This window comes from Austrofundulus limnaeus, unplaced genomic scaffold, assembly GCF_001266775.1.
Source record: "Austrofundulus limnaeus strain Quisiro unplaced genomic scaffold, Austrofundulus_limnaeus-1.0 Scaffold73, whole genome shotgun sequence".
Lineage (NCBI taxonomy): Eukaryota > Metazoa > Chordata > Actinopteri > Cyprinodontiformes > Rivulidae > Austrofundulus > Austrofundulus limnaeus.
This window is the reverse complement of record NW_013952475.1, coordinates 663,700-689,061: the sequence shown is the minus strand read 5'-3', so window position 1 is coordinate 689,061 and position 25,362 is coordinate 663,700. Positions and strand designations below refer to the sequence as shown.

General features: G+C 37.6%; 1 protein-coding gene across 1 annotated transcript in view; it reads left to right on the top strand.

The window, feature by feature from the left end:
* ptprsa (protein tyrosine phosphatase receptor type Sa) overlaps positions 1-25,362 on the top strand; it is a gene marked incomplete at its 5' end in the record, with an annotated part of 143,769 nt that overhangs the window by 52,774 nt on the left and 65,633 nt on the right. The window contains 7 exon segments of the mRNA XM_014010777.1: positions 5,902-6,012; positions 8,324-8,335; positions 15,925-16,194; positions 16,923-17,504; positions 17,725-17,861; positions 17,969-18,113; positions 24,597-24,917. Of these exon segments, the coding sequence (XP_013866231.1) occupies positions 5,902-6,012; positions 8,324-8,335; positions 15,925-16,194; positions 16,923-17,504; positions 17,725-17,861; positions 17,969-18,113; positions 24,597-24,917 (1,578 nt within the window).

The following is a 25,362-nucleotide window of genomic DNA, read 5'->3' as shown; positions in this document are numbered from 1 at the left end:
ATATTTACCTCGGAAAATGCTTTATGGTCACAAAATGATGGCGATACAAGTCTTATTTTTACAGATACAAATTTTATTTTCACAGATACAAATCTATTTTACACAGACACATTCCTATTTACAAATCCAAAAGTTACAAATCTTAATCTACAAATACAAAGTCAGATTTACAAGTACAAATTCGATAAGACTAAAATTTGTGCCCATATACTTTTTATTTAACATCTTATTGCACCAAAACTTTCATCAGCTAAGTTGCCAAACATGTTTAACAACTAATTATTTGGTCCGTGATAAATTTCCAAACTCTGCCGAATTAAAAAAAAATCAATAAATAAAGCTCAGCCATGTTTGTTTGTTTTTGTTTAGTTTTCTGGCTATGCAATGAATCCTTGGATATTGTTGGTCATGTGGGATACTCAGATGCAGCCTACATTTGTGGGCTTTTGTCAACYGCATTTGTTGGCTACATGAGTAGGCGCCTACGAATTGGGACAGCCAACGGCACGGTGCAGCGCAGTGACGTAAGCAGCCGACAAATGCGTCCTACGTGGGCTGCAGCCCCTGAATTGAGAAACAGCCAGCTATTGGTCTAAAACACAATCCAGTTCAAGGATATGTGAAAATGATTCTGTCTGTCAAAGTCAAAAAGCGTTGATGTCTGACAGCAGACATGGTTGGTATGCAGGTGCTTTCTAAGTAAACTGCTAGTAAAAGTTGTTGCTCATAATTGCCACTAAAATAAGCAAACCCAACTGTTCTTTGGAAGTTGTGACTATTGTTGGTTTGTAATGAAACTTAATAGCTGGAATAAAGGACAGCATCCCATTAGGCCCCATGTTGGACTCAGTTAATAAGCACAGTACAAACATTTGTGAGTCTTTATCAGCAAACACTCATGGTGTGAACAGACTCTGCGAATAGWTTTTATTGTGTTCATGAAAGATAATTTTAGCATTTATTCAATTCTTTATGGTTCCTCTTTTCCTGATAAAAAAAAAAGGGGGAGGAAAAATGCAACCGGCCACATGCGCTTTGGTTAGCCACAGGCTGCCAGAGGAGACAGAATGCAATTATGCAAAACAGTGAGAGTCCAGTTGCTTAAAAAGAAAGGGACAAAAGGAAAAGTTACCCAAAAAATAACACACAGACATGGGTGAATGCATGGCCATGCTGCTGTCTGAGAWATGAAATATGAATAAATATTTGTTTCATTTTGCATCTTGGAAATCTGTTATTTTGTGGATTTATGTCTTTAAATTGACTTTACAATTAGTGGTTCTCTTTATGTTTTGTTTTCTTCTTGTATCATTATCAACAATATGTTAAGATCATTTAAATTTAGATTTTCGTAAACAAAATAAAAGGTTAGGACTTGAACACAGTTTTAAAAAATAGTACAAGAGACATAATATACAGCAGGGGTGTCAAACTCCAGTCCTCGAGGGCCGCTATCCTGCATGTTTTAGAGGTTTTCCAGCTCCAACACACCTGATTCAGTGATTGAATTAACTCTTCAAATTGGGCAGAAGCCTGTTAATTACCCAGCGATCAAAATCTGGTGTGTTGGAGCAAGAAAACCTCTAAAACATGCAGGATAGCGGCCCTCGAGGACAGGAGTTTGACACCCATGATATACAGTATTACCAATAATACATTTGTGACCCATCACATCGAAATAAGGATAAAGTCTAAAAGTGGGATATAGAGAAATAGGCAAATATAGTGTTTTGATTAAAACATTTGCAAAAATTGCATTTTGTCAAAACATAATGAATAAATGCCATATCAATGTATTATTTGAATGAACTGTCTGAAATATAATCCTAAAACTAAATTTTGAAACACTTTTTTTGAGTAGTAGCAACAAAAAAAAACTGATTTTGAGGAAAAACGCCTTAAAATTTTGAGATTTTTCCTGTTAGCTAGCAAAGTTTTGTTTCTTTTCACTGGGAAATGTCAATATTCAAATATAATTTGRGGTTTCCTCTTCATAAGGGCATCAAAMATTCCTCATTAAAATTACATAAAATTAGGATTCAGACCAAATATTTATGTATTCTTGTAACCAACAAGACAAATAAAGTCATGTTTATGGATTTACATATGATATCAGAATGAAGCAGGTATCAAAATATAGCATTTAAAGCCAGGACTCTGAAAATGTAATTAGGTCATTTTGACTAAATTTGACTTAACCCTCATTTCGAAATGATGGGTCACATTTCTAGTCCACCCATTTTCTTTAGTTACATTTGTTGCATCGTTTATTCTATGCTGTCTTTGTTTACCTTCTTGTTTTTTCAACCAAGTGTTTTTTTATTTGCTAAGAAATTGGAAAGACTCCCCATGTGTTTTTCACAGCTCCACTTTAAAATAACAACTAGAATAAGTACTTGAGAACATAGTTACAACCACCTGGTGAGAAACCTCCTCCAAAGATGTTGAGCTACAAATGAAACGATCTCTGTCTGCTCAGTCACGTTTTTCCCTCCTTCTTTCACTTCACAAGGAAATAAAGTGCACAGCGTCCACTATTTGAATTAATTGGCTGTTGGCAATTATGTTTGATGATCGTCAAAAAACGTTGTTGGAAGCTTTGGGGCTGTCACCAAACATTTATAGAACAGTGCTTATGATTTAACAAAAAAGAACATTCAAACATATTTCAAATTCAGGGGAGAAAGCCAGTCTGACAAGCTGCTGGCAGAGGTTTTTGGAACCGTCCACCTGGATTTGAACTTCATACAGGTCTTACTTTGTGGTCTCAGCTTCTGAACACATTCCAACCCACCTGCCACCACGTTGGCATTTGCTGTTCGAAGTGCACATCAAATAGATCCAAATCAGATGCTTGCACAAAGCCAGAGCAAAAACTGCACCACCTGCACTCTGCAGGCAGATATTTTCATTTGGCTCAGGAGCTGCGTGCCAAGAACGGAGCCCTCTGAGTGATGACGATGATCTGAGCTGTAAAGGGAAATAGAGAGAAAGTAAAGAAGAAGAAGAAGAAGAAAAAAATTGGGCGTTATCGATTGTTGTAGCTTCAGGTTTGCTTTCTTTTCGAATATATTCGTGCAGACCCCGAGGTCTAAAATAGTCTTCCTTCTATTAGGCGACGGACGTGGTGAAAGCTTGACTAATCTTTATAATTAACCAGGATCGATTGTCTCATTTGTGGATGAGCGGAAACATGTTATTTGACCAATGTTCCGCGGTTGTAGCCTTGTACGACAATGTGTTCACTTGCAGATGTGATGGAGAAGGTTCTAGCGTGTTACAAAGCRTACAGGGCAGCTGCTGGCGTATTGATGCTTCCTGGCTAAACGTTAACAAGCAACCGTGCCATGTTTGTCAGGGAGACRCGGGCTGCAATCTGTCTGCTGAGCCAGCCAGAAGCCCTAATGATATCATCAAGAAGTGCCGTCAACAGCACTCTAACAAGGAATGATCTGATGCCTGGTGTTTCACGTCCTTCCTTTGTCCCCTGCTCCCTTTTGTTAGTGTTGCAGCTGAACAATAAGGTTGAMTTTTATTGCATACACAGGCGATGACATCGATATCGAGATCAGGAAAGACATGTATTTGAAAAAGTCTTAATGTGTACATAAAATACTGAGGTAGCGCAATTAGAGGTGCAGATGACTTCTAAATACAAGAGTTATTATTAAAGCACTTGACTTGTTTTTGACGTGTGGTTTTGAAAGTATGATAACCTTGAGGAAAAATAACACTGAGTTGTGACATTAAACTATAAAAATGTATCCAACACTGTCAGTGCTGAATGTAATTTTTGTGCTGAAGTAAAAAAACAGACAGTTGAGATGGAATGACTTTAGACTAGACCAGGGGTCTGCAACCTGTGGCTCTGGGGCCACATGTGGCTCTTTGGTCCCTCTGCAGTGGCTCTTTGAAATTGTGACCAAATATAACAGATTTTATTTTATGTTTTGGTTTTTATACTCACAACACTAATAAATTGTATGCGAATATGTGATCAGTACTACTAATACAAAAATACTAATGCAAAAATAAAATATGTTAGCTCATACTAGCCTGTTTTCTACCTAAATAATCCAACTTCTTTGTATAATATTTCTCTCAAATCCATCAGGGTTATCTTTAAACACCTTTACTTCTACATAAAAAATAAAAATTAGAAAAGAAATGTCTCAGTTCAGCTGAACTAGTTTTTATGAAATTTTGTATAAACTAAAGTCAGTATTTTTCTTGTGCATGAATATGTTTTTTTCTTCGGTCTTGAAGTGTAAAAATAATAATAAATAATAAAATTCACAATATATTTTTTAGTTTTATAATGTCACTTCCACTGGCCATAAAGGTTCCCAAAAAGGCCTCGAAAAGGCCCACGGACCACCAGTTGATAATCACAGTTGTAGCTTATTTTGCKGCTCTGGACACATTTTATTAGTGAGCCAAGGAGCMGAAGTGGCTCTTTTGATTGTAAACGTTGCAGACCAGACTAAACAATAAAAAAAACTCATCTCATTAAAAGAAACTTAAACCACAATATGATGGAAATGTGTTTAAAACTTTGGCATGTGTTGAAATTAGAAACTAGCCAAATCTCAGTAATAGCTGCATAATTAAATCAAATAAATGCAGTTGATTTAAAGGGGTGGGTATCATGCTAAACTACTTTTATTAGCCGTTAAATAAATTTTGTTGTGTACTTGAAGTCTCTCCTGGTGCTGCATAGATATCTTTATATTCTGTTTGGGTCATATTTTTCAACTTGTTCAGTTTTCTTTATTTTCTGTTACGTTTTCTGAACTATTACATCACAGTTTTTTTCAATGGAACTGCCAAATAAGGTCTGGACTCACCAATTGCAATTTCATCGTTTTCTTCATCCTTTGGCTCGGAGTCAGACTCTGGATGGACAAGTTGTTAATTTTGTAAAGAAAACAAATAAAACTTTTGCGCTGCTATAAATAGTCGCAAACCCCTCTGTCATAATACAATGGACCGATCAGGAAGTTGGGGCAGGGTGGAGTGCGAAGGGTCTCATTTGGATTTAAAGAGACGGCGTCAAAACGAGTTGCTCTGAGACGCGCCTCAGAAAAGGGGTGAAAGAGGGGCTTGTGGCTTTATATAGACCTGAACTGAAGGATTTAAATATGAAAATGGAGGKTTTAAAGCGTAATACAGTATGTCTCCTTTAAAACAACACAATCTCAAAAGTTTTTCTCAATAGCATCAGTTATTGTACACATTAGACATATTGTTCTCAAGAGGAGTTGTTCCAGTTCCAGAAGAATTACATTGTGAATATGCACCATGTCAACTCTCATTTKGACATGAACGTCTGTTTATGTGTGTTTTATTGTTTCCCATGACCCCTTCTCCCTTCTGAACACACAAACCCCTCCCTGTGGTGACTTTCAGGAAGATGRCAATTTTCTAACTTCACAGCGTTTACAAGCTCATCACAACACCCCCYCTCTCCATTACATTTCATCACCCTCCTCTTACCCTGTGGCTGTTTTCTTTTTTTATTTATTTAGCTAAAGATCTCAGTTCTTAGAAGAGTTGCGAGCGCTAACCTGGCTGCAAATATACAGTGACTGATTCAGTTCACGATTTGATTTATTTAACTTCCTCTCTTTTTGTCAACGGGTGGTTGGGGCTGGAGTGGAACTTGGTTAGTCATGCCTGTCTGCGTAAGCATTGCTGGGATAAATGGTTCTTTATGAGACGACCATGAGAAATTTGAGAAACTCACCGTTAAGAAGATTGTTTGACCACTTTGTGCCCATTCTCTGTCAGATTGACTAATCTTTTCCTTCCTGCTTTCTTTTTTTCTGTCTCTTTTTCCCCCTCTGTTTCTCTCCCACCCCCCTTCCTTCTTGTCTTTGTTGAACTGTTTCATTTACCCAGGTGCCTTGCAGATTGAGAACAGCGAGGAGACCGACCAAGGGAAGTACGAGTGCGTGGCGTCTAACGTGGAAGGCGTGCGCTACTCGTCCCCTGCTAACCTTTACGTGCGAGGTAGGGAGCAACCCAGTCCCAGAATCAGGCCAAAAAACTAAAAAAGAAAAAAAAACTTCTCGTTCTAAATAAATTGTCTTCAAAGCTCCGCTTTAAGTAGCATTAATGTTCAGCCTAACATATTTTTATACAGTACCATTCTAGTCTAGCTGTATTTTCACAAATAATACCCAAGTATTATAAACATTTTATTAMTAGTTTTGCCTTCACGTATTTGTAATTTCTTTTGCAATGAAACTTCCAAATGTTAAAACTATAATTTGACCAACTGTTTTTCTCTGTAATGCTGTTATGCTCCATTTTGTCTTTCAATGCCCTCCCCTACTCACTTGGAAGGAAATGTGTAGTGCAACAAGCCGTATGTTTTTACTTTATCAATTGCAAAAAAAAAAAAMGACCTTTCACCTGTAAGTGTTTGCCACCCATATCAAAGTTGGAACTCCCCTAAAGAAAAGTCTGGAAAGGCTTCATTTCTCTGAGGTTTTTCTTTTTTACAGGCAAAGGAGCGCAACGGTAAGTCCTGATTTTGATTGAGTGGCTAGGTAACATTGCCCACCAATCAAAATCTCTCCTCCTTTAGCTTTCTCTGTATGGGGGCAGGGGGGGAGGAAACCCAAAAGAAATTGTGGTTTCACACTCACACACACACTTACACACTCCCACACACAAAATATCCATTGCATAGATTATAAACCCCACACTTCCTCCACTTCTGGCTCCTGCTGCTCGGAGCATAAATCTATAGCGCCTCTCTGTTTCTGCTTTGCTATGTTATCTTTAAAGGCTTTGACAGTCAGTAGTTATGTTGGCTGGCATGTTCCAGCAAAGTGAAGATATAAAAAACAATCAGTTGAAAGGAGTTTCGTAGAAAAAAAAAAGATGATAAAGACAAAAGCCTATCCTCAACCACTAATGCTAAATGACAATGGATCCCTGTTGCGGGAGCTTTAATAAATTGAAGCAGATGCATTTTCGACATGTATTATTTATATTGTGCATATTAAATAAAGATGCCTTGGTATCTACTCAGTTTGTTCCCTCTGCTGTGTACCAAATAACTTTGTTCCCAATAAATAATTCACTACTCTGACATTATAAAATGGGTCAGAGAGCTGCTTTTTCATTATTATTGCTATCATCGTACTCAGTGAAATAGAAGCACAGAGAAGAAAAATTCAACTGTGTGGAGATGAAGGTTAAAAAAAATGGTTCATCAAGATTAGTGTCTTTTCTTGCCAACATTCATCCTGGAGGCTTGGGCTGTCTGTTGTGATTCAGTGAGAAGTAGCAAAATGTGCGAAGTTAAATGATTTATTGGAAATTATGGTCAAACCTCTACAAAAAACAAAACATTAAAAAATGATGGGAACACTTTAATGATGCAGCACTGGGATAGGTAGCATTTGTTTTGCTTAAAAATAATTAAAATAGAAAAATAGCAGGTACGTCCTGACATGGTTTTCAACAGTTTGTTCAGTTTTCCATGACATGCGTTCTAGAGCACACAAGGTTGATAATTACTCAAGTACCTCCACACTATGTAACACTTGTTATGCTGTGATGGTGTCGATCTTTGTTTGTTTTTAGTTGAACTTTTGTCGATTTATTCTGATACTTGATGTTGACTATGTTTTGTTCACAAAGCAAAATGCACTTGAGATTAGCAGCTGTGGCGAATCCTTTATAAGAGTGAACATTTCTATATGTTTGGCATTATGTATTAAAACGAATAAGACCGTGACCTGAACATAAACTGGTTTAAAATTGTTGCTGATTGGCTTCTTGAAACGTTGACTTTACCAGTTCTGAGCTGCAGCTGCTAATTTCCTCCCAAACTGTGTCTTTTTTTGTTTTCTTTTCAATCTCTCATTAGTTTTTTCTTTATTTCTTTTCTTGATTTGGTTTCTTTCTCTACTAAAAGCAAAAATCGGCCACCGCAGGAGCCTCTGCTCGTGGCCATAAGGAGCTTGTAAAATTTTTGAATTCTGAGTAAGGTACGCTTGATTTGACTCCAGTGGCGCTTCAATCCTTTTTCCTTAGCAGGCCGCAGAGCGACCACTGGGGTGAATCTGATTGTTTTGGTTCAAAGTTTATTTCAAGGGGGAGGGCAGGCAAGTGTACTTTGAAGATGGTTGTCACTGATAGCAGGGACAAGAGATAGGGAAGAAGGGGGGGGGGAATAAAAGGAGAAGGGAAATGTAGCTGCAGCTAAACACCTTGAGGTGGCTTTTTTTACTCTCTCTGTGTTTCCCCTATTTTTCTCTTCTCCTCATGTCATTGTGTTCTGCATCAACCCCTTTACATCCCTCAGAGCTTCGAGAAGGTTGGTGTGTTTTTTTCTTTTTTACTTTTTTTAACCCACATTTTAAAAAAAAGAATCAACATGTTGAAAAAAAATCAGCTGTATTTGCCTTTTGCAGAGCTCGATTAAATATTAATTTGAAAAAAAAAAACTAAAGAACAGTAATTCTAAACTGCTAAATGATTATATATATTTATATTTTTATTATTATTATTATTATTATTATTATTTCCAAAGAAGAAATGATGAAAGCAAACCTGATTAGTTCGGGTTTTGTTAATTTACTTTTATGTTTGCATTGTGGGGCCTTTTCACGTTTTGCATCCTTTGGTATTGCTTCTGCACCTAAAAGCTTCCTTGCACGTGTCGTCATTGGAAACCCAGCACGTGAATAAACAACGGGACCTGTTGCATGATGGGAGAATGTAACTGCGCTTGCATGCCTGTGCAAAAATCCCTTTGGCCCCAATGATCTTTTTCTTTTCTGCATTCCCAGTGTTTTGTTCAGTTCTTTACTTTTCCTTTCTTGGTTCTCAAAATGTTGTTTTTTTTTTCTTCCTGACACACTCCTTTGTTGGCTTCCCTTATTTTATGTTGATTTTTGTGTTGTGAATATGGTTTCAGTGCGTATTTCTTTTGTTTCTGTTCTCAGTTTTCTTAAAAGGTTTGTCTTGTTTGCGGTTCATTCATTTGAAAGACTTCTGTTTCTTTTTTCAACCGGATGCTGCTCTGCTTCTTGAGTCTTGGAGTTTAGATGCAAATGCCAAATGAAAGAATAAGTGTGTATACAGCCAGTGTTCCTGTCATCTTGTTTATGTTGATCCATTACCGAAAGAATTCGACCTGATTGGGCTCCATGATGATTTTAGCCTGCCATTAAGCGACACCATTTAAAGGGTTGTGCAGATCAATAACAAAATAATGACTTCAGAACCACGTTGGCTGTTGCTAAACGAGTGCTGAAATACACAGATGGTTGTTGCTTTACAGCAGCAGCTAAATGTGATTGGATCTGCTGAATGACAGCTGATTGTGATTTCTCCAAATCATTTTGCACAAATTGTAATAAAGTTTCTAAAACACTTCTTTTTGTTTTCACATGCACATGTCTTTATGAAACAAAACAAAATTCTGTTTGATTTGACTAAAATAAAAAATAAAACCAATAAAACCAGCAAAATATTTATAACGTTCATGCTGTAGACCTTGAACATGAGAAAATCTTGTTTTAAATAAATTTGAAAATAATGTAAACTGCTGTATGTTTCACTAGGCTTTGTATCCTAATATGTTGTTTTTGTTTTTTTCTTTAAACCATGTCACCAGCTGTACTTGAATTTTAAGAACTCAGGGGTGTAAATTTTCCCGACAGAGATAACTACATTTTTCTTTCATCAGACTTTTTTGAAAGCATTTACAAGCTTTGCATGTTTACCTTTGAAACTGTGCTGATCTCCATGGGATTGACTAATGGAAAGTCTCTGGAACTCGAACCATAAAAGGCCAATGCTCCTGTTACCCACTATTTATAAATTGTCATGCTTTGATTAGGCATCCAGGAGAGTGTTTACTTTTTCCCAGCAAATTTGTTGCCTGATTTTAGTCTCTAGAAATTAGCGCTTTTCACCCAGCCTAGGAAACTAGTCCTATTGAATTTAAGTCCACAATTGTTTGTATAGTTGTAATTTTGTGCAAGCTAAAAAGAAAACTTGAATTGAGCTTTTTGACAGACCATTTAACTTATGTCCTAACACATTACAAGACCAACCCTGTGAAAAAATARTCAGCACTCCTTTGTAGCCCTAGACAATCATGTTTGTTGTTATCCAAACTGCATAATTTGACTCCAAAATATGTCACAAGGCAAACACATCATGCACACAAAAGGATTGCAATACATCTAAACACCAACAGGCTGTCATCAGAAATTGACTGTGCTGCCCTTCATAAAGTACTCCACAAATTTTGGAAAAAATCTCAACGAAATAAAGCCACGTTAATAATCTGCATTACTATTTCATTTCAATTTGAACTACTGCATATAACATTGATGCAGAAAGACTGTGCTGTTATATATATATATATATATATGCATGTGCATGTTTACTCTTCTACTACTGTATGCGATTTGCTCGTTTGTGAATGTGCTCGCATGTCCTGCTCTGCATTTGTGTGTGATGTTGGGAAAGAAAGCTAGATTACACCTTATGTTCTCACTGGCCAAAGCAAATTCCTGTCATCTCTATTAGATGTTTGTCTTGAGGAGTCTGAAAAGTAATAACCGTCCTTCAAAAGTGACATTTTCATCCAAAATGAATTAATGCATCATACAAAACATACGTTTCATTAGTTTCTTCCAGTGCAAGTATGTTTCACTCCAAATATGCACCAAAAAAACACCAAAATGGGGGGATGCACTTGCAATATCGTTTGGCTGCTTGTCATGTAAGACAACAGTAAAAAAAGTGATGAGTAGTGAAATGCCCTCGACGCTTGTGATACCCCTGCTATGACTCCTGTCTGTTTCTTTAAAGTAATAATTTCCATTTTTATGAACCACCTATAGTGACTGTTTAGCATTGCACAGCCAAGGTATGTTAATACTGGTCGACCCCTGTGGCTTAAACGTAAATGCCGCAGGACTCACCCAGCGAGTGTGACTAAAGGATCTCCATACTGTGCCTGTGTCCTCAGGCAGCAAGAGGGTGTAATCTCAGCTTCAAGGTGACACTAAAGGCTGCACATTATTTTGGCTTCCCCCTTCATTTTGGGGCAGCAAAATCTGCCTCACCAAAATGGCCAATAATGTCCACCTTCTGACCTCTGTTTTTTTTTTAAATCACAAATCCCACTACAACACTGCCCATTATTAGAGTTAGTGCAGTACTCTGGCATTCTCTCTCGACTGCTTCTCACCTTGTCCAATGTACGGCTTCTTGTCTTTCTCTCCACATTGGGGCTTGAAACAAGATTCTATATTGTTATTAGATCCCTTAAATCCTAAATGTTAGTTTTTCTCTCTCAAATCCAAATGGACCGGCTGGGCTCCTGGTCTCTGTGAATGAGGAGCGTGTCCATGCAATTGGGATTCTTTATTCTTTCATGTTCTTCTTCATTCAGTCTCAGTGCATTTTAAAAGTATAACATAAGAGGGTGTCATCTCCGTATATACTCACAACAAATTGTCCTGGTTTTCCAAACCACTGTTTGATTGAACATTAAGTCACATCATTCAGACCTGTGTTCACAGTATGGTAACTCATTTACATGCCATAACATGTAGATGCACAGTTGCCCAGACTTGCTTCTGGATTTTAAGATTCACAAGTTTTTCTTCCAGTATTGAGGATAGTATTCTCCAGCATCAACTGAGTTCAGCATGGGGTTGCAATGAAAGACCTAAACTTTTAAACACATTGACTACTGTTTACAAAAAAAAGATTCCCCATGTTTGATTGGTTCACTTCATTATTATTGCAAACTGCAGTTGGATCAATTGATTAGTACATCTTTTATACTAAAAGCGAACAAGTACAATAGTATTGATTTAGTCAGTTGTATTCTTCAAATTCATTTCCATAGCCAACATTTCTCAAAGGTAACTAGAGACATCTTCCTGTGGGGAAACCTCATTCACTTAACCACTTCAGCTCCTGGTCCATTGGCTGATCTGAGCCCCAGGGAGAGAAGATCACCCTCAGACAAATTTTCATTGAACGTTTTCCCCCAAAACAGGCTTGTTTTTACTCCTATTGAGTTCTCCCAATTGTTTTGAATTGGAAGATAAATCCAAGAGACCACTAGAAGATGAAAAACATCTAATAGCATTGATGCAAACCTCTTTGTGAACACAGCTGCACTCTGGTACTGTCTTTGCTGTTCGGATGTAGTTTGTTTTTGTGAATTTGTTCGGTTTCATTTGTTTCTTTTTGTTTGGTTTTGTGAGTGTGTGTCTGGAGCAATGCTATATTTAGTAATAAATGGCATGCTTGGATGGGCTTGGGTGACATTTTTGGATTGTATTGGTTCTCTGGTGTTTGCCCTAGTGGATGAGGGCACACCTTTATAAGTCACTCATGCCAAAGCCACAACCATGCATGTCTATGTGAAGAATGGGCTGCCCTTTCACCTTTGTTGGTTAGTTAGCTGTGTTTTCCCTAAATTGTAATTCAGAGATACAGTATATTTTTGTCCCATTATAATGGGCATCTTCTTCTTTTTTTATATATATATCTATATCTCTCTCTATATATATATATATATATATTCAGAGATACAGTATATTTTTGTCCCATTATAATGGGCATCTTCTTCTTTTTTTATATATATATTTTAGATCATCTCCTTAAGTAATTAATTATGAGTATAATGAAACAAAGCATATCTAAACCTAAAGGTCATTCATTCAAAGCTACGATTTCTTCTAATCTTGATAGACAAATTTTTAAAGAACGTTGGTCAGAATCACAATTGACCATTTTTCTTGACACATTTTTGCATATTACATATTACATTTTTTTCTTTTTTTGTGACGAGCATTTCTTCAAAGGTCAGCTCTGAACTTTTTGCCCTCAAGGGCAGGTCTTGTTCTGCACTGAGTTGCAAAGTAATTGACATTAACACTGGATACTTGAGAATATGCATACAGAGTAGTTCAGAAGATGATAGATCAAAAACATCATCTATGGTCCCCGTTGGAGATCCAGTATCCCTGTAACTGAAACTGACTTTGTTTTTTATTCTTTCCACATTTAAAGTAGAATTCCCTTTTTTATCGTTTTAAAATAATTGACTTTCAAAGAAAATACTACTAAATGTCGTTAACATTCCATACAGACTCAGGATATTTTTACCAAAATGCTCCCCCTCACCAATAGACTGGATGTCTGCATTTGCAGTAATGTATGATCATTTCAGTAGGTGTCAACCCTCAGGTAAAAGAAAGGAAACCTCAATTTTGTCTAGGTGATATTTCTTTTTTAGTTTTGTGGAGAAATGAACCATGCAACGATCATATGAATCCCATTTGGATCGACACGGTATATTCTGGGATCCTAGTTTTTCTTGTGAGGTCCTTTTCAGTCTTTCCCTTGATCCCTGTCTCTCTTCCTTCGTACTCCTCCCCTATAAACWTTAAACATCCAAACCTTTCAGTTACATTTGCACTGAGGTTCCATGTTTAAGGTGGGGAGGAGGGAACGTGTACTTGATTCTTGATGTTAAGCCCCAGTGTGTGAGACATCCAAATCAACTTTAAGCCACAATCTTTTGTTTGTTTGTTTTGTCTTTTTTTTATTTACAGTCGCAATAACTTATTCTATTCTCCATATATATCCTCCTCCTTCTTCCCCCTTTTTCCAACAACCCAACCCCTCCCCTTCCTTGTTGCGTATTGTACAGTATGTCTGCGTGTCCATCTGTTTTCCTTTGTCTTGTCTGCTGTCTTGCTGCTCGAGTTAGATTTTTTTCCTGCATTGTGTCTTGTCTCTCAGCCCTTTTCTTTCTTGTTTTGTCCGTCTCTAAAATCATCTTCTTCATTTAGTTCATCATACTTATACTTCTGTATCCTCACTTCTTCTCTTCTCTCTTTTAAAACTTCTGCATCCCAACAAACACTTTGGCGTAAAACAAATGTAGCTGCTGTGCATTGGGCTCCTCCTAGACTGTAATATTGTAGGTTTTGAGTGTTTTTTTTGTTTGTTTTTGTTTAATTTTCAGTGAGTCAACCTTTTTTTTTGCACGTAGCCATCTTGATTTTTGCATATAGCCATATTGTTACTTCAACAAATCAAATACAGAAAACCTATTTAAAAAGTCTTTTACATTAGTTCTTAATAAATACCAAAATAACACGAGGCCTAGTTGAGTACATTGTACATAACCAAGCTAAGGGAGAACATTTAAATTCACCTAACTCAGACTTTTAAAACAAATACGTTATAAACCTTATTTAGGTAACGATTAATGTCGGTCACCTCTTACATTTCTTTAGCTGTCAGGTGCTTGCTGGGATGTCTCTCATGAACACAGATTTTTTTCTTTGTTAAATCATACTCTTTCACTCTGTAGCTCTCGCATACTGTACACTCGCACACTCATGTCTACACAAATGCAAAAAGTGTACACACAATATATACACATACTAATACACTGTATCTTTTGCATCCTTCCCCTGCGTCTCAAGTTTATGACCCTTCCACTTCAATTTTCAGTCTTATCCATGACTTCAGAGGTTCTTCCTGTCTCTCTCTCTTTCTCTCTCTCTCTCTCTGATATCTGGCATTCAGCCCTTATTCATCTCTATTCCCTTCTCCCTCCATATCTCTTTCTTATTCTTTGAATTTCTACTCACTGTTGATCCAGTTCTGTTTCTTTTCTCCTACACTCTGTGACAGTTAGCTTGCTAGATACAATTGCTATAATTTATTTTTTTCTTTCTGTGTATTTCTAGGCACACTCCTTGTTCCTCAGTACTTATTTTGTGTTACCCGGGACTGAGATGTGACAATGTGCCATCGTCACATTTTGTCACATTAGCTGAAGAAAAACAAAGTTTACACAGCACTGAAACGGGTTAYCCCCCTGCCCCATTTACCCTCCTCCAACCTTCCCCGCTCTTTTGCTACCTCTGTCACTCTTTGCTACACTGTACTCCCTCCTCTATCCTYTCCTCAGTTCCTCCTCTACCTCGTACTTCTGTTTTTTCTCTCCAGTCGTCTTTTGTCTGGGCATGCTAGCGACCCTTCAGTTATATTCCTCTATGCATTTTATCTCAAGTTTTATATCTGATTTTGTTATCATTTACTCCTTAATTTACCTCAATCTATTTATGCATGCTGTCTGTGAAACTGATAGCTGCATCTATCAATGGAACCGTGTCAGATCTTAATAAGGCTTTGTCCAGTGGATCTACCCTGAACCACAAAAATCTGATTAAAGTTTCTCATCTTTAAGATTGCAAGAAAGTAGAGACCTGTGCTAAGTGCAAACGTGTGCTAGAATGTAGTTAGAGACCTTCTAGAGATGGTCAATAGTTCAGTAACCCTACACTTCCTGTGCTGTGGGAGAAGCCTGCAATGGCCTACTTCCTGTTTGGCATGAGTTTCTGAGAGGACAGGAAGTTCCAGGTTGCCCTGTTGGGCTTATGTGATGGAATTATCACATGGCCTTTACAACACACTTATATTTTGGGATCAGGTAATGCTGTTGTTGTCTACATGTCAGCAGTTCAGTCCCCTAAGATGAGAAACTCGTAATAGATTTTTGTGACTTTAATTGTGCTGTGATGGGTCAAATATTGGTCAATGGAACCTTGTTGCTATGAATCGTTGCTTAACTGTAAATCTATATCGTTGTTGAAGCAATTTTGTTAGTTTAGTTTTTTATTTTATTTCTTTCATTTTTTGTAATTTTTTATGTTCCTTAAAAGTCAGTTTTGTTTTACGTTTTGTTTAAGTTTACATTTATCATGTTGAACCTTTTGTGTTCGATATTTCCTCAAAAAGGGTCCATTTTCATCGGCCTCTCTTGTTACTTCTCTCTTTTTTCCTCTTCATTTTGACTCTTGCCCTCTTTTGTCATCCTCTCTCCTTCCTCATGCTTTCTCCCAGTACGGCGGGTGCCTCCTCGCTTCTCCATCCCACCAACGAGTCAAGAGATAATGCCAGGTGGCAGCGTGAACATAACATGCGTAGCTGTGGGGTCGCCCATGCCTTATGTCAAGTGGATGCTGAACTCCGAGGACCTGACACCAGAGGATGAGATGCCAGTTGGCAGGAACGTTCTTGAACTGAGCAGCGTCCGTGAGTCGGCCAACTATACCTGTGTGGCCATGAGCAGCCTTGGCATCATTGAGGCTGTGGCACAGATCACTGTCAAATGTAAGAGATCACTGTATTTGTGATGACGGTTGTAGAGATTTTAGATCATATTAGCTGCGTTTCCATTTACTATGAAAATGTGCAAATTAGAATTTCGAAAATAAATTTGCTCAACGGAAACACGTCAATTCCGAAAAAATTCCATTTTTCGATAAAATGTTTTTGCGCTAGGGTGAGGTGGTATTTTGGCCGTATCGAAATTGGTGTTTTTCACAAAACTGCAATGGAAACACTTTTTCACATCACGGGAGTCACGTGATCAACAACCGTTTCTACTGGCGAAAAAGATGACAATGAAGAAGATAATAGGAAGTAGAAGTAGTAGTAATATCACAGAACTATTAAAATAAAGTAGTAAACTCACCGACTACAATTTCCCAAAAACACAGCATACGTAGCCGCTCCCAAGTAGGGCTTTGTTGCTGGAAAGCCTTGATAAAAGATGCCGAGGTCTCCTCTGATGATGAGCGCTAGTGTCGTGGTAGCAATATGCTGTGTTTACATCCATTGCTGCCATGTTTGTAACGACTTATCACGAGAACATTCACGCGTGACTTTAATAGCATTTCTTACTTAATGGAAACACCGCAGTTGCGAAACTGTGTTTTTCGACATTAACAGAATATCGACAAAGTTTTGCGCACATTTGCAATGGAAACACAGCAATTGTCTTCAAAAGATATCGTAAATTAATGTTCTCTACTTTTTCTGTTACATCCTCACAACAGCTCTCCCCAAGCCTCCAGGTACCCCCGTTGTCACTGAAACCACAGCCACAAGTGTGACTATTACCTGGGACTCAGGGAACCCAGATCCAGTAACATATTACATCATACAGTACCGGGCCAAGTCTCCAGACAGCAAGTATGAGACTGTGGAAGATATCACCACGACACGTTACAGCATAGGTGGTCTCTATCCAAACACGGAGTATGAAATCCGTGTGTCAGCCGTCAACACAATTGGACAGGGTCCTCCCAGTGAGCCGGTAGAAACTCGTACTGGTGAGCAAGCCCCTGCAAGTCCACCAAGAAACATCAGAGCCCAGATTCTCCCTCAAAACACAATGATGGTGCAGTGGGAAGAGCCAGAGGAGCCCAATGGACAGATCAAGGGCTATCGAGTTTATTACACCATGGATGACTCACAACCCATGAGTCTCTGGCAGATTCACAATGTCCAGGACAGCATCATCACCACTATCCGGAGCCTCGTTCCTGAGGAGACGTACACAATCAAAGTCCTTGCGTTCACCTCTGTCGGCGATGGACCATTCTCAGAACCCATTCATGTCAAAGTAGTCCAAGGAGGTAAGGAAAATACAACTGAACATAGATGAATAAAGGATATTAAAACCAGTATAAAATAAAATGATAGAGTAAGTATGGCACAACTTTTTCTCTGTTGAATTTAATCAAATCCCTTATGTCCATTTGTATCATTATCCCAATGCAGCCCTCTCACTTGCAAAATGTTCATTTTGATGGTGTTGCACCATTTTTCAGACATGTTCTCTGTTGCATTTTTTAGTTCCAGCTCAACCATCCAAATTCCAGGTCGGCGCTGTGTCTGACACTAGCATTGAGTTGACTTGGGAACCTGCTTATGAAAAAGAAGGAATTTTACGTTATGAGCTTCGCTATTCCGAAAGCAATTTTGGCACCCAGGTAAAACTTTGGTGTCATTGGATTTTTTGAAATTGCAAGAGGCTCAAAATGATTCAACATCCCACTTTTCCACTACTTTTTTAAATGTCTTTTCTTCTAATTAACAGATAAAAAAGACATTTGGACCCACTAGATCATATGTTGTGGAAGGTCTCCGCCCCAATACAGAGTATCGTTTCTCTCTGGCAGCCGTCTCTAGCAAAGGCATTGGAGCCTTCACAAATGAAATTTCTGAGAAGACCCTACAAGCCAGTATGTAGCCTTCTATTCAATCTTCTCATCTGTTTTAACAGGTTTGCTAACAAAGAAAATTCCCAAGTAAATAATTAAAATATGACAGATTTTTAACTGACTTTTTATTCAAATCTTTTCTAATTGTTTTTTCTTTTTCATTTGTTTTGAATGAAGTTTTCAAAATGTTTTGGCAATTGCTTCATCACCTTTAAGTGATAACTTTGTTTTCCTCTGAAATAACTTAGAATTCAAAGCTCTCTGAACCTGTTGCAAAAGGATATATGTGGTTGTTTATTTCTTGTATAAACAAGGAGTTTTTTTTCTAATTATCTTAATTCCTTGGATTTTTTGCAAATACATTTTTTAATGCAGCATTGCACCTAAAAATGCTCCTTCATTGTGAGTTACAGTTGAAAATAAGGCACTGAAGGCTAAAGGCAAATGTTGAACTGCATTTTGACCATTGGGAATATTTTGCAATACTTTGGATTTAATTAATTTTTTTTCTTGACCCTTCCATTTCCACTGCAGGAATCTTAAAGTTATGTGGGAAATCATTTATTTTCAAACGGTTCTTCTAATGTCTACAGACAGTTTTAAGGCAAAAAGAAACCTTCATCTTAAATTTATAGGGGCAGTTTTTTTACACTTTTTCTTTTTGACATTCTTAATCTGTAATGCAGTTTGTACAATTAGTTATTTTTAGTATAGAGTCAAAATTCAGTCATTCCTGCAGCTTTATTGAGTTCGGGAGAGACAGCTTGCACACATGGTGCTTCATCAATGTTGAGAATGAATTAATAAGAACATCAGTCATAATAAAAAGTCAGTTAACTTTGAGCACTTAAGTCACTCCCACGAGGAGTAACTTTTCACATTTTAGTGATTTCATTTCATTATCTACCCCCTGTAAGAGACCTCAGTGGAAATGTAAAAGACACGTGGATGAAATTGTTTATTCCTTGAGAAAGCGCTGATGCACTTAAATACTCTGTGCTTTTAGTTAAAATGTGCCTTTAGGCTTTATTCCCAAACATCACCTTGGTGGCCTTATTTTCTAACTTGGCTCAGGTGCTAAAATATAAATGTGCTCTATTATTTTATACAAACCAAGTCTACATAGACTGGAAACCTTGACATTTTTTATTGGACATTTATTTTGTTCTTTCCCCTTTTAATAGCAAGTGCACATCCCACGTGACAGATTAAAAAAAATGCTTGTCCTCTATAAAGACTGCCAAGACTCTCCTATGAACCTTAAGAAAGCATTAACAGTAAACAAATGCTTGCATGCTTATAACTCTGCATTGCAGTCAGTTAACCGTGCACTGCATATTTTAGCTTACAGGAAGAAAAAGCACGACAGAATTATTTCATCCAGAAAAGTTTTTTTTTTTTTATGACAAGCGTGAAATCACTGACAACATTAGAACGTCTTCTGATCTTCTAGAACGTCAAAGCCTATCAGGTTGAGTGGCAAGTGCTTTATTAGATCATTGATCAAATGCCTGCAACAAACAAAGACAAAATACATACAGAAGTACTTAATTTTAAATACCGAATGAAGCCAAGGATTTGTTTTAGACACTGATTTATGACGTTTGGAACCAAATAACATCAGTGTGTTAAAGAAGCAGCACCTGAGTAGTTTTAACAGTGACATATGAGAGCCATGGTGGTGGGATCTTTTAATGCATTTTCTGTTTCTACATGTGCAGCTTGTTGGCTACACCTTCACATGTGGATGTTTGTGTGTGCGTGTGGGGGGGTGGTTGTGTGGGTGTGTGGAGGGGGAAGTGGGGGTGCTTTGGAACCAACCAAGTCACAGTTCTTTTTGTTAACGCTCGACATCAAAGCTACACAAATAAGCGTAGTTTTACCGCCAACAGCCCCAGCATGTGACACCCTCTCCTGCCCTCTTGGGGGTGCTGTTGAGCATTCGTTGCTGAAATAATTATCTTTGACTACTGTAAGCATGAAAATACACAATGTTCACCCATGCCCATTACTGTCATCTGGCATCTCTTGAGTGTTTGTGCACGTCCTCACCTGCCACCTGTCATTATGTGTCTCTGTGAATTTCTTGCCTCTGTTCTTTTTTTTCTGCATTTTTAAACTGCAAGCAAATAGAACTGAGTATAAAACCCACTCTTTTTACATCACTTTGTTCCAGCACTGCTTCGTACATTGCCAACAAAACGGAAACACTTATTGGAATGGCTTGACATCACCTTGTTTACTTTCCTTTTTATGTTGACTCTTTTGGGAAATATTTTGAGTAGTGTATTTTTTTTATTTATCTGTTTCTTTTTATTTAGGATTAACCTTGAAAGTAATTTTCTTTATAGCAGCTGGTTGTAGATTTTTTTTATTTTCTGTTTTCTGTTGGGTTGTTGTTTGGATCTAAGTCCAGCCTAGAAACAATCAGCTACAACAACAGAGTCACACATACTTTAAAAGGTTTATTTTTATTTAAAAAAAATGAAGTTGATCAGCCGAACTGTTGCCAGGGATTCTTCATTTTCATTTGCTTCATCAACTCTCCTACTACAGATATTCTGAACAAAATCGATGTTTTCACTTCTGGTTTTCTTGCCATTTAAACAAACAGTTTTGTATTGTGTGATATGCATCAGCTGGTTTGTCAGCACTGAAGTCAGAATACTCCAAGGCTAAGTCAGACAAACAAAATTTATTGTAGGAAAAAAAGATCTTTTGGATGCTTTGAGGTAAGTGACCAAGTGGTTCAGGGATTCAGTCTGCTCTAACTTTTAACAGAGTGAACACTCACACACAGACACACAAACCACACAGACAGGAATACACAGATACAAAACTATTATGTTAATAATATGTCTAAAAGTTTAAGAGTAACTTTCCACATATTTGGTAACATTTTTTTTATTTGTTAACTAGCCTTTCCGATGCTTAGGTAGAAGTTTAACATTCTAACACACACTACATAGTTTGAAGTATTATTATGGAGATTTATTCAAATATTTAATCTATAGTTCTAATGTCTAATTAACTAACTGCCTTACTGAATCAACTCCAGTGACTCAGTTATGCATGAACATCAGTTACTTCTAAAGTAGAGTATCAGTTAGATTAAAAGTCAGAGTAAAATATGCTGTAGTCTAACAAAAATCAATGGATTGAGACAATATTTATTATACAGAAAGATAAAGCGCAACAGCTACGTGCAATGTTATTTTGATTTCTGTCAAGCTCAGCAGTATATATAAATACAAAACCATCTCAGCATTGATTTGAATCCACCACTCTGTTTGGCAGACTGAAGCTCTGTGCCACAAAGTAAAACAGAACATTCCAGATGTATTTTGACTCTTATCTCTGCTACCAATGTTGACAGACGTTTGAAATGAGTGGTCAGTTCAAAAAGCATTACCAGAGGCTTGTCATGGGGACCAATCTGTAAAATTACTTCAAAAAGATACAAATCCACTTGAAGATTTTTTTTGTTTCGTTTTTGCATACTTTATTGCTTCAGTGCGATTGATCCCAAATCAATGGTTAACAAATCTGCGAGATGTTCGATGCAACAATTGTGCCCCCATTCAGAAGTCCTCATTGGGTATGCTACTATTCTTAGACAAGGGTGAAATCATTTTTATCAGTTCGTTCAGACGTGGTCAAAGAGGGTCCACAACTGGAGAGCCTGAAGGGGAATTACTCAGACTGTTCGTTTCCAGGCTTGGGAACGGTACTGGAGATAGACCCTGGGAGTGGGTGTGAGGGGACTGCTGGGCCCCAGAGTGACAGATAAGAATCCCATTTCATAGCGTCAGAATTAATTTCATGCTCTGCAATGAGCTATGAGCCAAGGCCTTGAATTGTCAGGCTTTGTTACACATTTAGATTATACCTCGAACCTGCCAGTAGCTAGTCAAGTGCTGTCTTTGAAATTAAAGTGGCAGATTCTAAATCCTCTGTATTTAACCAAACAAGCAGTTTACCCCCCACTTACTCTAATTGCTGAGGGTTTTTAGTTGTATTGGAGTGTTTGTGTGTGTTTCGCCATGGCCATTCGGCATTTCGGGGATTATTCCATAATGATTTTCAAATATGAGCATCTTATCGTTTGAAGCTTCTACTGCAGAGATGTATTCATACTATTGTAGTAAGAGCATCAGTCAAATAGTTAGATTACAGTCACTGAATAATGGTCTCCGTAGCTGTCTGTTAGAATTAGTACATGTCATTATGTCAAACTAAAGTACTGCATCTTAAATGTAAAAGTAATAATTATCTCTACCACCAGTGTTTGTCATGTTATCTAAAAATCTCAGCCATATGGCAACAAACAAAACCAAATCAGAAGTGTGCGCCCAAAGACATGACTAATTATTTGCCAAATAGCATTTTTTAAGTCTTTCGAAAAAGATAAGAACCTCGAGTAAAGCGTAAGCTGAGTTATATCTTTTGTTTTGATGCATCTCAGTAATCCAGGTAGAAAAAATCAAAAAGAAAAAAATAAGTAGGTCCTCTGGATGGGTTCTTCTTTAGTGAAACGTTTCGTCTCTCGTCCAAGAGACTTCTTCAGTCTGAAGGAGAGATGAAACGTTTCACTAAAGAAGAACCCATCCAGAGGACCTACTTATTTTTTTTTTGATTATATATTTTGTTGTTGTTTAGTTCTAAGGTCCATAATCCTTCTGCTGGACTTGATGGAATTTTCACTTTCATAAATACGTGCCCCAGCTAGTTTTAAGTTGTTATCAAGCTTGGGGATGCCTGTGCACTGTGATAACCTCAACCTTGTCAGATTCAGAGCATTTATTTCTGCACCACAAAGAATGAGAACTGAGCAATCATTTTTGACATAAAGAGTTTACAGATACAATATGGGTGAAGTAAAGAAGCAGAAAGGCTCAAAATTCGGTAAGACTTTAAGTAAATAAGCCCATTAGACACAGAAAGGAGTTTTGGAACTGCTTTTTTTTTTTTTGTTTGTTTTTGGTGCACTTTGGTGCAAACCTTTAATTTTTTTTTTTCAAAAGAGGAGGCCTTCACTCTTAAAACTCATAGTGTTTTATCTCCTTTTTCGAGCCACTCTTTCCTACATGGCATTATATTCGGAACGTTTTCATTAAACTTTTAAGAATTCTGGTGCAGCAGCTCTTTGTGTTGCGGATGGTACTCTTGTTTCTTGGTGCTCTCAAAATGGAAGCAGGCTTCACAAACTGCATCAGTACAGGGCTATGAAATGGGATTTATTTGTGGCAATTGTCAACAAGAAAGGACGTTTGTGTGCTTTGCCAAGTTCACAAGCATTTTTTTTAGTAATGAATTTTCCCCAACAGTCCCCACTCCCCCCAGTCTCGTGGACCCTCAGGCCCAATAATCCAGTATTAAACAGAATGCTTGCAGCACAGAGCCAACACTATCCCTCCTGCTGACACCTAACTGGATCAAAAACTAACAATCAGCTTATAAAAATTGATGATTTCTACTGATACAATAATCGATTATGATCTCAAAAATGATAATGCCTTCAGGAGGGGAAAGTGTTGCTGCTCACTGACTCCAGAGTAAAACCACTCTGTAGTCAGGTGCTGGTGGTAAGAAAGTCTTTAAAGTTTTGTAATGTTGGGATTCAGGTACGTATGATGCAGACAATGCTTGTGATTTATTTTTTTTATTTTTTTATTTATTTTTGGTTTGTTTGTTTCATTATGTGTAAAATTTTCTATTGTTGTTTTTTCATGGTTTATTATGAGTTGTCATTTTAATCATTGTGTGTTTTTTTTTTTGAGTCACTTGGATTTAAATGTATTTTCCAGTACCCTCCTTCAGTTTTGCAGCCTTTATTTTGGAATGGGAACATGGCTTTTTATTTCCATGTTTTTTTCCCCCTCCATTATTTTCTTGATCATTTATGTGTGGAACGTTATTCTTGTTTCTGACTGTACATTTTTTGTTTTTTGTTTTGATTATTGTGCTATTTATACCTGCTTAAAAGACAAAAATGTAATAATGAAATGTTTGCAAGATGGAAGGAATCTAAAAAATTACTTTTTAATACATGTCCACTTAATCTAATAGTGAGAGAATACACAACCAAAAAAATTACATGGTTTAATGAACATTTTACACAAAACATAACAAAATAATGTGTCCACAACAAATATAGTGACTGTTTTTGATTGCCAAAATTTAAATAAAGCCAGTCTCACTGCACTTTGAACATTTCTTCACGTCACACACGGTAGCCATCTTGATTCATTATTACATTTGTGCTGTTGCCCATTTATGCCTAAGTTGTCATTTACTAAATTTATTTTCATTTCTTTATTTTTACAAGTTCATTTTCCTTTGTTTATCGATTTCATTTGAATTTTTGCTTTTGTTTGGAATTTTCCTTTTTTTTTTTCATTTTTATCTTTCCCATCTTTTTTATTTTTTGTTTTTCACCCCTCTCCCTTTCCCATCCTCCTCGTCCTCTACCCCTCTACCTTCCTGTCCTTTCCGCCTTACCAGAGCCCTCAGCCCCCCCTCAAGAAACTAAGTGCATCAGCACCACCTCCACCAGCCTTTTGGTAAGTTGGCAGCCCCCACCTGTGAAGAGTCAGAACGGTGCCCTGACAGGGTATAGGGTGCTCTACCAGGCGGTGGGCTCTTCAGAAGGGGCCGGTGATGACACAGAGCCCATGGAGGAGCCAATGATCCCTTCAACTGAAGAGCGGGTGCTGCTGCAGCGACTGGAGAAATGGACCCAGTACCGCATCACTGTTTCTGCCTCAACTGCTGTTGGGCTGGGCCCAGAGAGCGAAGCCTTGATCTGTCGAACCGATGAAGACGGTACGTCAGCCTGTTGTGTGCAGACCTGATTTTATTGAGAGACAAAGTTCTTATGATGGCAAAAGTCTAGTAAACAGACAACCTCACATTTCCCACTTCTGTTAGTTAAACATCCACTATAGATAAACAGAGTTTGAGTCCACAGGCAGCAAATAAAATGCTATGCAAAATAAAACCTTGTCTGTAGCTCAGGGGTTGGTAATCCTGGTCCTCGAGGGCCGCAGTCCTGCATGTTTGACATATTTCCCTGCTCCAACACACCTGATTCAGTCACTGAATTACCTCTTCCAAGTTCTGCTGTATGGAGGACCAAAACTGACAATTAGTATTAAAAGCAGAAACATATAAATGAACCACTGAATAAATAAATATTTTAAAATGCACCAAATAAATTAAAAAAGAACTTTACCTCAAGTTTTCTAATTTAATTTACTTTCATATTTAT